The 15811-nt window shown below is 50.4% G+C and overlaps 1 protein-coding gene across 1 annotated transcript; it reads left to right on the plus strand.

Annotated features, from left to right (window-relative positions):
• The first annotated feature begins 154 nt into the window (after window positions 1–154).
• Window positions 155–12149, plus strand: LOC128799483 (polymeric immunoglobulin receptor-like). The gene is given in 13 exon segments (XM_053963943.1): window positions 155–260; window positions 3827–3922; window positions 4684–5013; window positions 5608–5922; window positions 6510–6833; window positions 7172–7486; window positions 8675–8717; window positions 8719–8795; window positions 9292–9315; window positions 9318–9410; window positions 10417–10536; window positions 10667–10725; window positions 11556–12149. Coding segments are annotated over 12 exon segments (1908 nt in total). The 5' UTR covers window positions 155–260; window positions 3827–3840; the 3' UTR covers window positions 11682–12149.
• The last annotated feature ends 3662 nt before the right edge of the window (window positions 12150–15811 follow it).

The raw sequence follows: 15811 nt of genomic DNA on the forward strand, positions 1-15811 counted from the left end.
GGCTGGGCAGTGGCCGGGCTTTGGCTGGGCTTTGGCTGGGCAGTGGCCGGGCTTTGGCTCCCAGCCCCACGTGTGCAGAGCTCACCTGGCAGCGCTGCTGGATGTTGTTCCTTTAAGGCACAACAGGTGGAAAGGCAGGGCTGAAGGTGCAGGGACTATTTAAACAGGCTGGCACTGCCACAGCCCCACGGGGACACGGGACAGCAGCTCCTGGGCCGGCCTGAGAGGGAAACAGAGAAGTGCCAGGAGGAGCCTGGAGTGTAAGTAAAGCTGCTTTGGCATCTCTGGGAGTGCACAACCTTTTGTAGGGCCATGCTGGGATGGGGAAGGAGAAGAACACGAGTCTTGAGCCACTTTTGAGGAGCCCTCCTCACATGGGAGGGAAGCAGCGATTTGGAGCCATTTCATGTTCAGAGCTCACTGGTGGGAGGCTGATTTCTTCTGAAAGAACCATGGGAACAAGCTTGTGGCAGTTATGGTTTCTTCTCCACAGCGGAATTTTTAATATTTAATTTCTGAAAAAAAAAAAAAACAACCCAACATTAATTATCCTTACAATATTTGCATTAAGTTTTAATATAGGAAATAAAAGTTAGTATTTATTACTGTAGTAATCTAAATTTTGCGACTCAGCTTGAGGTCGTTACTGGCTTTTGAACCCCTACAGGCAGATTTTGAAATTTTAGAAGAGAATTGCTGCAGTTGTGTCCTAAAGGAGCTGCTTTAGAAGCTCCCTGAGAAGTTTGTACAGTTACAGGAGGATAAGTAGAACCTGAAGCTTCAATGAATGGACTGGATGTGGTGTCCTAAAAGTGCAATCAGAGGAGCCTGGCAGAGCCCTGTCCCTCTCAGGCCCGTGAAGGTGTGGGTCCCACACACCTGAATTCCTGCTCTGCAGAGGGAACATCCCTATAGATTTAATACATTTCTGAAGTACAAATGAACATCATCTAATTGCAATTGTTAATGAATCCACAGTGGCACCATCCATCCTTCCAGACTGAGGTGAACATGTGCTCTTGGGCCATGGGATGTTCCTGCCCCTTGCAGGCAGAGGAGAATGAAATGAAAATAATTTACTGGTGCTGAAGTTGGTTTCACTTTCCAGCCCAATGAACAAATGAACCGTGAAGGTCTGATCTGAAAAGCAACAAGTGGGTGCATGGAGGATCTGAAAGGAACATAAAATCAGGTCTCAGGTTAGTGTAGAGTGGATCCAACAGCTGAAAGGAGCATAAAATGGAGGTTGGGCCAGCAGCACAACCTCAGCTGGGAGTTCAGTCACTGCCATGAGAGCTGCCTGCTCATTCTACCTTATTTCTTTTCTGAAATATGTTGCTCATATGTTTAACTGACACAAACATTCTTAGTCCAGAGGGTCCCAAGCACTGCAGGCATTCCTAAAAGCTGCTGATTTCTTGGTAAATCCTGATAATCTTCAGCAAGTTCTACCTAAGTGTTTCTGCTCGCTGCATCACCAGACGAGCCCCTCTTATTTATTCTCTCATTATTGTAAAGGAGGCATCTGCTTGGAACTGGAAAAGTTTGTTTTCTGCACGTGTTTGGGTCAGCTCGATCTTATATCTGGAAGTTGATTACTCATCCTTAACCCCATGGAAATGGCTTTTCCCCATTCCACTGCAGCAAATAAAACCCTTGGCAAGGCAAGACCAGCAGTGACCTTGATGGGCAGCTGAAGATGTGAATAATCCAGGATGAAATTTGTTGCTGTGCCCCTTTTCTGGGCACAGAAGCCTCCAGCACCTCCTCACAGCACAACTCTCTCTACAACAATTTGCATCTGCACAGTTTCCCCATGGGTCAAAAGGATTTGAGGGAGAAAATATTACCTATATATAAAAATATATAGAATGTATGCAATATATTACATCTATGTTGTTATCTCTCAAGTATTTGAATAGCAGCAAACATTCCACCAAAAGCCAGAAGGGATCCCGGGCTGGAGTGACAAATGTCACAATTAAACCTTGGTGTTTTGTCCATCCCATGGCACGGCCTTGATGCTGGTCATTGTCAGGAGCAGTAGTTAATATCTAATGGGCTGGACTGGGCTGATCTCTGGCAATTCCTGCAGCAGGAATTCAGCCAAATTTGGGGATTGAACTCTGGTGTTCCATACCCAGACAGAGCAGCTGCAGGCTCAGGTTTGTACAACTTGGGTGTCAGGTCCTGGTCTCTTCCAAATCATCATACATCTGAAGATAATTCTCCCTAGGACTGACAGGATCCCAAAAGCACAACAGAAACATGGGGAAAGTCTTGTAATGGATGAGATTTGGAAGAGCCAGCCTGGCCACAGAGCACTGCTGCTGGAAACCTGGAAAATACTAAAATGTAGGCATAAAATAACGCTGGAGAGGAAGGCAATGGTCCCAGGCCAGGTCCAGAGAAGTGTCCTGGAAATGACCATCAGCCAGTTTTAAGGGTAAAGACATTAAAAACACATCTATAAAGAGGGACTGGCTGAGGGGGGTCTGCCCTCCCCAGGGCTTTACACACAGCACTCAAATGTCCTTGTCACCCAGTGGAGCTGCAGTGAGGTTTAGAGCCCAGCACCAAATCAAAAGAGTGTTATTGATTCTCAGAACCACACAAAGACAACAACAACAACAACAACAACAAAATTATCTGTCCTGAGTTGAAAAGCAAGAGGAAAGGTCATTATGTTGTAATTTTTCCATTTACATGTTAAGAGCGTCTGAGAAAACAGGGCTGGAGGTAACTCGGAGCTGTAGGTGTTGGTGGTGCAAGAGCACAGGAACCACAGGTTTGGGTGGGCAGAGATCTCAGTAACCCTTCCAGACCTGACAGAACAACGTGGGCTGTACCCCCAAACCAGCTGAACTTTTTGAAAGAAATCAGAATAAGAGATTATTTCAGCTTTGCCAAAATGGGCAAGGCTGAGCTGGGTCCTGCTTTGCACCACAGGCTGGAGGGCAGTGAGGTGACCATGAGGCAGAGGAGCTGCTGTCAGCCAGGGGCAAACATCAAGGCCCTCTTTGTACCACGTTGTTTGCTTTCTGCAGAATTTGTTATGTTTGCCTTGCTGGCTACCCCTGGGATGTGTTTGAAAGAGAATTTTTCATGCTCAGCAAGTTAATTATTAGCCATGGACAAGTGGCCATTGAGCAAAGAGAAATCACAACACAAGGAAGAGGCAAAACAGAGCACCTTTCATCTTAACAGGGAAATAAAAGCTTTTTTCTTCTGCCGGGAATTACCCTTAATAAAATTGTGTCACTTGATGCCCTGAAATCAAATTCCTCTGATTGTTTATAAGGGTTTTCCTTGGCACCCCTCATCAGCTCCTGTGGGTGTCTTCTATGAACTTGGAACAGGCAGGGAGATCAAGATGTGTGCTCAGGAAATGCATATAAAATCTGATTTTTGGAGGAGCAGAGCTGAGGTAAATCCCTACAGCTCACTCAATTACTCGGCAGCTGAGGAAAGAATTAAAAAGTAGAGGTGAAAATATCATCCTTTTTCTCTTTCGTGTGTCCTTGGAGAGGCCAGGGAAACAAAGAGAGTCAGTAAATACAGGCTGCAGTCAGGAATTCTGTGACAGAGGGAATATTGGGGTGCTGGGATGAGATCCATGGGCAGTCCTGTTCCTGTGCAGCAACCCAGGCAAGAACAGAGACACCAACTCCCTCTCTCCCATCCAGTTCCTCAACAGGAGCAATTAAAAACCACATTTCTCTCTACTTCACGTAGCCACAACCCTCATATCCTCCAAGCACAAAGATTATTAGATGATTAACATTTTGCAAATGCTATTCTTCAAGATCTTCCACGTGTTTTCCAGGGAATGCAAGAAAAATGACTTTACTGGCGTTCCTCCTCCTGCTCGCCGTGGTCCCAGCCGAGTCTGCAAGAGGCAGACACCTCCCCAAGGCAGCCAGTGAGTGTCACCTGCCTGGGGCACGGGTTTTGGGGTGGCCAAGGACCAGAGGTGGCCCTGGGAAGGGAGGAGGAGGATCTGTGTCTGGTCTGCAACAGGCTTAAAAAGATAAAAAGATAAAGTTAAAAATATAAAAGTGGATATATTTAATGAAGGGCCTTCAGGTACATTGAGGGCAGATGAAGCCTCCCACGAGGCTACACCCAAAAGAGACAGTGGTCACGTTTTTCTCAAAACAGAGGCCAGACAAAAAGTTAAAAAGGTAAAAGTGGATGTATTTAATGAAGGGCCTTCAGGAACATTGAGGGCAGACAAAGCCTCCCAGGAGGCTACACCCAAAATGGACAATAGTCACAAGTTTCTCAGACTGAAATAAGTTTGGTCCATTTGCACATCAGGGGTTAATTCTGCAATTCCAGCTTCAGGTAATGAAGGCAGATACCCCCAGAATGCTCCCCCAAAATTCACTTTTGTTGATACTTTTGGGGCCTGAGGCAGAGGGTGTCCTTGAGCTGCAGGCCCAGAGGGATTGTTTTATCTGACCAAAATGTGAAGAGAGCTTCTAACACTCCGTGTGGAGCTCAGAGTTCCACACCAGCGCAGTGCAGGGTCTGAGAAATAGAAAAGCTAAAACCCGAAGGCATCGTGGGGAGCACCTTTACCTCCCAGGTGCCCCTCGCTGCCCCGGGACCTCGCGGGCACGCGCTGGCACAGAGCCCTGGGGGCACACAGGGCGCTGACCCAGCCTGTTCTCCCCGCAGTCTCCAGCCCCGTGTTCGGCCCCCGGCAGGTCTACGGCGTGCTGGGCGGCTCGGTCACCGTGAAATGCTTCTACCCACCCACCCCGGTGAACAGACACGACAGGAAGTACTGGTGCAGGCAGGCGGGCTCCGGCTGTCCCACCGTGGTGTCCACCCAGTACGTGGCTCCTGGCTACCAGGGCAGAATCGCCCTCACCGACCACCCCGAGGCAGAACACTTCCAGATCAACATCTCAGCGCTGGAGCTGGGGGATGCTGGCACCTTCCAGTGCGGCGTGGGGGTCAATGGCAGAGGGCTCTCCTACACAGTCACTCTCAGTGTTGCTGAAGGTAATTACAGCCTTGGGACTCCCTAAAATACCATTTTCTTTGAGTTTTCCCCCTTCTCCCTTCTAAACAAAGCTCCACCGCTGGCCTGTCTGGTGTGTGAGAGCTGCAGGTGCTTTCAGGGAGAATCACAGAATCACAGAATAATGAGGTTGGAAGAGACCTCTAAGATCATCGAGTCCAACCCGTGCTCTGACACCTCAACTAGACCACAGCACCAAGTGCCATGTCCAGTCTTTTTTTAAACACATCCAGAGATGGTGATTCCACCACCTCCCTGGGAAGATAATTCCAGTACTTTATTATTCTGTTGGTGAATTTTTTTCCTAATATCCAACCTGTACCTTCCCTGACGTAGCTTGAGGCTGTGTCCCCTTGTTCTGTCAGTGCTGCCTGGTGGAAGAGACCGACCCCACCTGTCTGCACCTCCCTTCAGGGAGCTGTGGAGAGCAATGAGGTCACCTCTGAGCCTCCTCTTCTCCAGGCTGAACAACCCCAGCTCCTTCAAACGTTCCTCACAGGGCTTGTGTTCCAAGCCCCTCACCAGCCCTGTTGCCCTAAAGGTTCATTTCAGCCCCTGACTGTCTCTGTGCACAGCCCCACCTGTTCCTGAGACACCTGAGCTCTTCTACGTGAAGCTCCGCAGCACCTGGACCGTGACCTGCGGCTTTGGGGAGGACACAGCCGACATGAAGAAATACCTGTGCAAGAAGGAGAAGGACGGCTGCCGGAACATTATTAACAGCTATCAGGAGTTAGGGAGGATTCTGCTGACTTTTGAGGACCCTCCAGGCTCGTTCCGTGTCACGATGACTCAGATGGACTGGGAAGATGCCGGCGTGTACTACTGTGGGGCCGGTGAATATGGGAAGGACAAAACAAGCAAGGAACTGGACGTGTTTATCTACGAGGGTGAGCTGTTTTCCCCTTCCTCTCTCCTGCTTTTCAGAAGCATCACCAGCACTGTCACTTTATTTAGCAAGAATTTGAATTTCTCTTTGCTATTATCCTATTCTCTCATCTATAGACTTCTTTCAATTAATTTAACCACCTTTAACGTACTAAACCATCACCAAATAAAGCTTGTGTCCAGACTTCACCTTCCCAGAAGTGGATAGCTCTGTTCCCCAGCCCAGGAGACAAATTCCACTCCCCCAGTCTGAGGCAAGCAAGCTGTCTCTTCAAGCCCCCAGTTCCTTAAATCTCAAACTGACAGAGGTAGATGGTCCCTCTAGCAAAGGGAACAAAGCTTTGGAATATCTGTCCACAAAGCCAACAACACTCAGTGAATTTGGGAAAAAGCAAGGCCTGACTGACCCTTTAGGATGAATTCCCACCAGTGCCAGGACAATCTCCTGATGTTTGCACCCCTGAGCTTTGCCTGGCCTTCCTTTAGCCGCAGCAACTTTGTTTGATCTGATAATGTTGATTTTCTTGGGTGGGTGCCCCATGGACACGAGTGAGACTCTCATAACTGCTCATTTCATTCTTACCAACAGACAAAAACTTCCCTCACTTAAAGACCAACATAACTGCAAAAACTGGAAGTTCAGCAACCTTCGAGTGCCCCTATGAGCCTCTAATTAATTCCGCCACGAGGTTCTGGTGCAAGCGGGATGGCAGGAAATGTACAAGGATCATAGACAACACTGGCTTTGTGGACGAACCCTATAAAGGAAGAGTGGCCACGTTCGAGAACCCCAAAAACAAAACCGTCACTGTCGTCCTGAACCAGCTGCAGTACCAGGACGAGGGCATTTACTGGTGCATGTCAAATGAGCTGAGGGAGCAGCAGTCATCAGCAGAACTGAGGGTTGTCGCAGGTAAGAGCCGTGCACTGGCAGCTCTCTGCCTGCTCAGGAGGCACAGAACCACCCCAAGCAAGCAGTCTGGCTTTTTGGGAGCAGACGTGAGCTCCAAGCCTGGACTCACCCCAGCAGCTTTAAAACTGCGACAGAAAGTTTCAGTTTTGTGGGAATGCGTTCACAGAAAATTCTCATGAAGTATTGCTTAAGCCTTGCAAGAAAAGAACCATAAACAGCATCTTTAATTTTAATTTAGCAACGCAAGGAGCACTTTCCCTCCAAGCTCCGTCCCTGCCTGCTGACTGCCACCCCTGAAACCTCTGCCAGCAGCCCTGATGTCCTGTTTGCCCTTGCAGGAGAACCTGCTCTGACGGGAAAGAAGGAAGTGGAGGCACAAGTGGGCTCGCGGGTGAATTTAACCTGCTGCTACCCCTGCACGTACACCTCCTACGAGAAGTACTGGTGCAAGTGGAACGACACGGGCTGTGCCATGCTGCCAGCGCAGCAGCAGGGGCTGCCAGAGCCGGGTGACACCTGCGACCCAACCACCAGGACGGTGGTGCTGAGCTTGGGCCCGCTGACGGAGGAAGATGAAGGCTGGTACTGGTGCGGGCTGAAGCGCAACGGGGTCTTCGGGGAATCCATGGCCGTGGAGCTGCGGGTGAGCGCAGGTGAGCTCCGGGCAGGGCTGTCCCTGCTCGTCCTTGGGAGGGCTCTCCATCACCGCTAGGCTGCAGCAGCTCAAAACAGGAGCGCTGTCCCCGCGCAGCCTCCCGGCGAGGGGCCGGCAGCGCCCCGGTTCGCGCACTTTGCCTTCAGCGTCTTCCTTCACTCCGTTCTGATTTCCCACTCATAAAAAAAAAAACCTCTTTCAGTCTAAACCTCACCTCTTTCCACAGCAGTTTTACTGATGAATTGTTCATCAGTTTTACTGATGAATTTACACCCCGTGCTGATGAATTGTTCCTATTACAATGTAATATCTTATTTTATAATATTTTATTTTTAATAAATAATAATACTTAGCATATCGTTATATATTATATTCTATTATATATAATTATATATAATTATTATAGTATTATATATAATTATTATATAATTAATTATAATAATCTATAATTATAAGTATATAATTAATTATATATAATTATTGCTATATTATTGTTTAACAATTATTATTGATATTATTTTATAATAATATAATCTATACTACTATAATAATTTATTATAATATATTATTTGTTTTATAATATATTTATTTAGTTTAGGCAACATCTGGCACCTTTCAGGTGAAGAACTGATCAAGTTCAGAGCTCTTGCTCCAGGGACTTATTTTAATAAACATGAAACCAGTAAGGAGCAGGAGAGGCTGACACCAACAGCAAGGGGCTTAGTCTCAGCTTTGGTGGAGTATTTTGGAATGGAAATGGTTTTGGGGGGAGGAAAATTGTTAGAAGCAAAGAAAGAGTAGAGCCCTGGGTATCTGATATTTACCCACCCTAAGTGGGTGATGGCCAAAGTGAAAACAGGGTAAACCAGCCCCATTTCATTGCCTTTGGTGGGCAAAGAGCCAGGGATAAAAGCAAAGCAAGGAGGCAAGATTTGATCTGGAAATATTCGAGGCAGAACTTAGAAACGCAAGAGCTTTCCAAAAGTTCATAGGCAGAGAGATCCTACTTGAGATTTTTGCAGTAAATTATTTGGTGTGAGAGCATTTCAGGCCTCCTTTTGAAGAGCCTCTCATGGAAAGCCAAAACCCACAGCAGCTCCATGTCCACCAAACACATCCCGGCAGTTTTTGTGTGCAGTTCTCATGCTGCTGCTCTCTAACCCCCCTCCTTCCCTGGGACACACAGGGAGAGATGCCAAGCTCAGCCCGGAGTTCCTGGATGTTGATTCCAGCCGTGACCCCGGAGCTGTTCCCCCAGGAGGAGCCCACAGCGATGCTGAGGTGCGAAAAGGAGCTGCCCCAGAAAGGTTGGTTCTCTCCATCCCCTGCCATTTGTCATTTCTGTGGGGTTTATATGAACCCGTTGTGTTTCTACACCCTGTGTGTGTTGTTTAGCAACACACAAAAAAAAATCTTGTCCCCAAAGAACTTTGCTCTAAATGTCAGAGAAGATAAAAAATGACAGCAAAGGGCAAGATGACTCACAATTAATCTCCAATTCAAGAAAATAGTATCAGAAGGAAATTATTAGAAATTCCAGGTACAAAATAACTATTTGAAAGTACTTCTGTTAATATCAGAGAATTTTCCTTCACATATTTATAACCCAGCTGCTGATGTAGTTGTTTCAGCCCAACCTCAAGCCTATATTTTTATTTGGGTTTTGTTTTATTCTGTGTGCTGGAATCCAGTTAATTGATTGAATTGCATCATGCTCACTCAGAATTACCATCCTACCCAAATTTAGCCTGCTGCATTTTCACGTGCATCATTCTCAGTGAGATCTCTCTCCCTCTGTTCCAGCTCTGATGAAAGCCATGGCTCCAACACTCTGGCCTTAGTGCTGGGCCCTCTTGCTGGCCTGATCCTGGTTGTTGTGACAGCTTTTGCCATTGTCAAATACAGGCAGCTGAAGAGATCTGGTGAGTCCCTGCCTCTCTGGGCTCTCAAGAAACAGCAGCAGCATTGAGTTAAAGGTGCTGGGCTGAGCTGCTCTCCTGGTAACACACCAGGATGGGCAGGGAGGTCCCTGCTCCTCCTGTGACCCACCCAGAGATCTCCAACCCCTGCTCCTCCTGTGACCCATCCTGAGATCTCCAACCCCTGCTCCTCCTGTGACCCATCCTGAGATCTCCAACCTCTGCTCCTTCTGTGACCCACGCAGAGAGCTCCAACCCCTGCTCCTCCTGTGACCCATCCAGAGATCTCCAACCCCTGCTCCTCACCCAGACCCATCCAGAGAGCTCCAACCCCTGCTCCTCACACTGACCCATCCAGAGAGCTCCAACCCCTGCTCCTCACCCAAACCCATCCACAGAGCTCCAACCCCTGCTCCTCCTGTGACCCATCCTGAGATCTCCAACCCCTGCTCCTCACACTGACCCATCCAGAGATCTCCAACCCCTGCTCCTCACCCAGACCCATCCAGAGATCTCCAACCCCTGCTCCTCCTGTGACCCATCCTGAGATCTCCAACCCCTGCTCCTCACACTGACCCACCCAGAGATCTCCAACCCCTGCTCCTCACACTGACCCACCCAGAGAGCTCCAACCCCTGCTCCTCACACTGACCCACCCAGAGAGCTCCAACCCCTGCTCCTCACACTGACCCATCCAGAGAGCTCCAACCCCTGCTCCTCACACTGACCCACCCAGAGAGTTCCAACCCCTGCTCCTCCTGTGACCCATCCAGAGAGCTCCAACCCCTGCTCCTCACACTGACCCACCCAGAGATCTCCAACCCCTGCTCCTCACACTGACCCACCCAGAGAGCTCCATCCCAGAGTGTCCAGGCTGGGACAGAGCCCAGCCCTCCGTGGGCTTTGCCCATTGTGCCACAGCATCACCTGGCACAGAGGGTTTGGGCCTTAATGTGCTCCCACCCACTCTGAGCGAGACCTGAGGGATTTTCCTCCTCCCTCTCACCAGACCTGGTGTCCGTGGGGAGCTACAGGACGAACATCAGCATGTCAGACTTTGAGAGCGTGAGGGACTTCAGTGCCAGCAACAGCGTGAAGGAGAGCCAGGAGACCCCCATGGGAGGGGACGGTGAGTGGCTGACCCCAGCCCAGCCCCGGGGTCAGGGGCAGCCCTTCCTTGCTGAAATACCCCACAAAAGCCCCAGAAGCACCTGCCAGCCACTGCCCCCTCCCCAACACCTTCCTTTCTCTGCCTGCAGAGTTCATCACCACCACGGACACTCCGGAAAGTGCTGCTGACACAACGAAGGCAAAAAGGGTAAGGGGAGGCAGGAGAGAGGCCACTGACCTGGGAAATGTGGCCACAGCCCTGCACTCTGCCCCAGAGGGGCTGTCTCCTCCCAGGGGCTTTATTTATACCCAGGTGCTCTCCATTTTACCCAGATCCAGCCCCCGTGGGTGGGGGAGGCTCATCCCTGTCCTCACTCCCTGTTTTAGCAGAGGCATTAACAGCAGCCACTTTGCTTCAAGAAATAAACCAAGGCAGCCCCAGGCAGGGTCAGGAAGATTGGGTTTGTTACCAGAAATATGAATCACTGGGATAAGCAGATGGCTGGAAAACATCACACCCCACTTCTCAGTGGTTCAGGGGCACAGGGAGGCAGGGAGGGCTCTGCCATTGCAAGGGCCAAGATTTGCTGTGATCTCTGCCTTTCCCCAGTTTTTTCTGCCTCCCCTCCCCTGCCCTTGGGTAAGATCGTGGTGCAGTGGCCCCATTTGGCAGTAGCTGCAGGTGCCAGATTCAAGCCTGTGCTTTTCTAAGTCCCTACCAACAGGAGAGGCGTGGGTGCTGTAAGTGCCAGGGGCTGAGCTGGAGCGATCAAGGAAACTCTCAGGACACCAGTAAAGCCCAGCAGCTTTAGGACAGGGGAGCTGGATGCCAACATCCAGGGACAGGCTTGCCAAGGAATCCCAAACCTAAAAGCTTTTGGGGTCTCCCCAGGCTGATGCTCACATCGGCACCAGTGTGAGCCGCTGGATTGTCCCACTCCTGCAGTGTCCCTGTTTTATCCTGGGGCACCCACAAAGTGCTGCCTTTCCCTTGCTGCCCATCCCCACCCCCTGACTGTGTCCTCCTGTCCTTCCCAGAGCTCCAAGGAGGACGCTGAGCTCGCCTACTCCTCCTTCCTCGTCACCTCCAGCAGCATCGCCCCGGGCAGCTCCGGGGGGGACAGCGCTGTCCTGGACCTGTCCCCACCCCCGGAGCGGGACTGAGGGGAGGTGGCAGCGCCTGGGACTGGCTCTACCTTGAGGATCACAGTGTCAGCAAACACTGCTCATTGCTCCAACAATTTGCTAAAGCTTCACCTGGTTTTTTGCTTAAATTCAGCTTCGAGTGGTGATTTAGGAGGAATGGTTCGATGCCAAAGGGGGCTGGAAGTGCAGGTCGGAGTGAGGAGGTGGTGCTGGGAAACAGCAGGAGCTCGAGTGGCTCATCTGACCAGCAGCCCCAGTTCCTACACTGGGCTCTCAGAGGCCAGAAGGAGCGTTGTGAAAAAAAAAAAAAAAAAAAAAAAAAAAAATCCCATTTTCTTTTAAAGGCAGCTGGAAAACCCTTTAGAACAGCGTCTGATGCTTTTGAGTCCTCTAAGCTTTCCCGACCTGAGGGCAACACCTGCAAGCCAGACACGTCTGGAATGTTTGTGTGCACAAACAATAAAGAATCCAGTGGCTTTCAGCAGACTGGGGAACTCAGGCTCTGTGGAATATCACAGGAGAGCCCACCCAGAGAGGCACAGAAAGGGTGGGAAAAGTTGAATATTCCACAGATAAAGCAGTGTAGGAAGAGGTGACAATGGCAGGCTGGGTTATCTGGCTGACACTGAATTTCAGTGAGGATAAACACAAATTATTCCTGAATTCTGCATTCCAGAATTTCCCTGAGGATGAAACACAAATATTTCCTGAATTGTGGACTTTTGGTGCTGGGATGAGCAGGGCAGCATCTCCCTCCTGCTCACCAGCTCTCACATTGCACCTTCCTGCCAGCCCTCCAAGGGAGTGAGGGCTCACCTGCCGCATGCCCAGGGCTGCACCCCCTCAGCAGCGCCGTGGGAAGGGTTTGGGTCTTGGGAAAGGCGTGGAGGGGCCGGCACAGGTCCAGAGGAGTCGGGACAGGTCTGTGCTGGGACAGGGACAGGTCCGTGTAGGGACAGGGACAGGTCCAAAGGGGCTGGGACAGGTCCATAATGGGACAGGGACAGGTCCAAAGGGGCTGGGACAGGTCCAGAGGAGTCAGGACAGGTCTGGAGGAGTCGGGACAGGTCTGTAATGGGACAGGGATAGGTCTGTGTAGGGACAGGGACAGGTCCATGCTGGGACAGGGACAGGTCCAGAGGGGCTGGGACAGGTCCGTTTAAGGACCGGGACAGGTCCATAATGGGACAGGGACAGGTCTGTGCTGGGACAGGGACAGGTCCGTGTAGGGACAGGGACAGGTCTGTGCTGGGACAGGGACAGGTCCGTAATGGGACAGGGACAGGTCCGGGTAGGGACAGGGACAGGTCCGTAATGGGACAGGGACAGGTCTGTGCTGGGACAGGGACAGGTCCGTAATGGGACAGGGACAGGTCCGTGTAGGGACAGGGACAGGTCCGTAATGGGACAGGGACAGGTCCGTGTAGGGACAGGGACAGGTCTGTGCTGGGACAGGGACAGGTCCGTGTAGGGACAGGGACAGGTCCATAATGGGACAGGGACAGGTCCGTGTAGGGACAGGGACAGGTCCATAATGGGACAGGGACAGGTCCGTGCTGGGACAGGGACAGGTCCGCGCCCGCCCGGAGCCGCTGGAAGGGAGGGAATGCCTGACTCAGGTGCACCAGGAAAGGCGTGAGCCTGGAAAGCATCCCCGGCGGGAAGCAGCGGGAGGAGAACGCTCGGGTTTGGAAATTTCTGAGAGGAGAAAACCCCTTTCGCTCTCCCTTTGTAAATCCTCTTCCTCCTCAGCCTGCCCCACGGCGTCCTTTCCCCAGCTCCGCTCCTCCCTCGCTGCCCTGGGAGCAGCTGGGATGAGCTGAACCCCGGCAGAGGAGCAGGGGCTGGCAGACGGGGTGGGCTGAGCATCCTGCAGCCCTCACTGCCTGCTGTGCCCCCCTCCTTCCCACTGCTGCCACTTACTTCATTGTTCCTATTACAATGTGTGGCATCATTTAGTTTAGGCAACATCTGGCACCTTCCAGGTGAAGAACTGATCTGTCGGAGCCTGCTTGCCCCAAAATTCTAAATGTCCTTGTTCCCCTAGCCCAGCAGCTGAAGAAGAGGTCTGGAATGTGTGAAGTCGAGTTTTCAAGGTTGTTAATTTTCCTTATCTAAAACTTTCTCTCTCTGACCCGCCGAGGTCCGCCTGGTACAGAAGCCACAGCAGTATCTGCCGAGTCCCGGGTGTCTCCCACATTACAAACTCAAAATTACATGTTGCCCATTTACAGCTCTGTGCCAATGCCCACCACCTATGTCAGACAGTGAATCTCTACCTTAAACCAACAGAAAAGTGTCACCATCACAGCAGGACATGGAGGACAAGAAGAAGGGAAAGAAGGCTAGGACATGCCCAGATTCCTCCATCTTGTACCCCTGAATCACATTCTAAAAACCCCAAAATTCTACTTTTCCACCCTGTGTCGATTCACCTATCACACTACTCAAACCCTTTTGGCTTGTAATTCCTCATACAGAGTTGGCAGCCTCTCCCACGGGCTAGAATCGAAGCCACAGGTGGTTTTGACTTCTTGCTAAGGTCCCCGAGCCCCTGCCAGGGTCTGGAGACAGCCAGGGCAGCCAGAGGGATGTCCTGGACTCTGACATTGATCAAGTTCAGAGCTCTTGCTCCAGGGACTTATCTTAATAAATAGGAAACCAGTACAGAGCAGGAGAGGCTGACACCGAGAGCAAGGGGCTTACTCTCAGCTTTGGTGGAGTATTTTGGAATGGAAATGGTTTTGGGGGGAGGAATATTGTTAGAAGCAGAGAATAGAGCCCTGGGTATCTGATATTTACCCATCCCAAGTGGGTGATGGCTCTGGGCTGCTGCCGTGCCCTGCAGTGGGGACAGAAGTGTAAAATGCCTGGTTTAGGTGAACCACTGAGGCAGGCATGGACTGAGGGGTGCAGCGCACAGGGTGAGGTCGATGGATGGGATGAGCTGTAATGATTGTGACGTGAGCTGAAGGTGTGGAATAAAACCTCAAGCTGTCATCCAGAGCCCACAAAGATCCACGAGGAACTCACCAAGCAGCTCCTGCTCCTTCAGCGGGTGCCAGCTGATTTCCTGTGCCCAGGGACGAGCTGTGGCACCTCACTGCATCCCAGCGTCATTCCCAGGGGTTGTTCTTCAACAGAGAATCCTGGAATGTGCCAGACACCTGTCATTCCTGAAAGAGTGATGGAGCTGAGCAATCAGCTCTCCTGGGCACTGCCAGAGCGTGGCGAGATGTGTTCACCTGTCTGTGCCCTGACACCTGGACAAATGAAACCCATGGGAAAGTGAATTAACACGTTCAAAGCCCTGAGAAGCTTTCCTTTGGCATCAGCAAATATCTGAGGGAGGACAGTGAGCAGAGGTCTTTCCTTTGAAAGTGAATCACCAAATGTCACCCAGCCTGACACTTGTGCCACAGGGAAATGCTGGTGCTGTCCCCCAGCTGGGATTTTGGGCACACAGTGGCTACCAGCAACACCCAAAATGGGAGAGAACAGACCAGAGCTATAAATAATGCACAGTTTGGGGGACAAACTGAGGGGATTTAGCAGCACTGAGGTCTGAGTTTGGTGGTTCTGGCATGCCCAGGAGGATGCATCAGCCCTGGCATGCTGGAGTGACAGCATCTGCTGTAAGAGGACACCACAGAGAATTCAGAAAGTTTCACCAGCAAGAATCATACAATTCCTCAGAATTTTGACAAACAGACTCAGCACAGTTTCAAGTTGGGTTTATTTATGGTCATCACAACCAATTTCCACAAAACTCACTACTGAGTATCAGTAAATTGCTCAATACACTCAAGAACCTTTTTCTATTCAGCAACCACATATCTTGCACAGAAACTTTTTTACTGATAAGGCAGAAAATATCATCTCAAAAGGAAACACAGATTTCTGAGGCCTGACATACCTGCTAGGACCTATTCTTGGAAGCATTTCCCACACTGTGCTTCTCATTTCAGATAGATCCATCGGTGGCAGCAGCACTGAGACCGAGCCCAGGTTTATGCAACATCAGCTGCACCAGAGTCCTCCCAGCCAGCTCTCAGCACTCATTCCCCACATTCCCTAGACAAAACATCTGTAATTTAGACAATAATTTTATGACATTATCACAGCTTATGTCTGCCAGCAATATAAAC

This window comes from Vidua chalybeata, chromosome 24 (genome assembly GCF_026979565.1).
Source record: "Vidua chalybeata isolate OUT-0048 chromosome 24, bVidCha1 merged haplotype, whole genome shotgun sequence".
Taxonomy (NCBI): domain Eukaryota; kingdom Metazoa; phylum Chordata; class Aves; order Passeriformes; family Viduidae; genus Vidua; species Vidua chalybeata.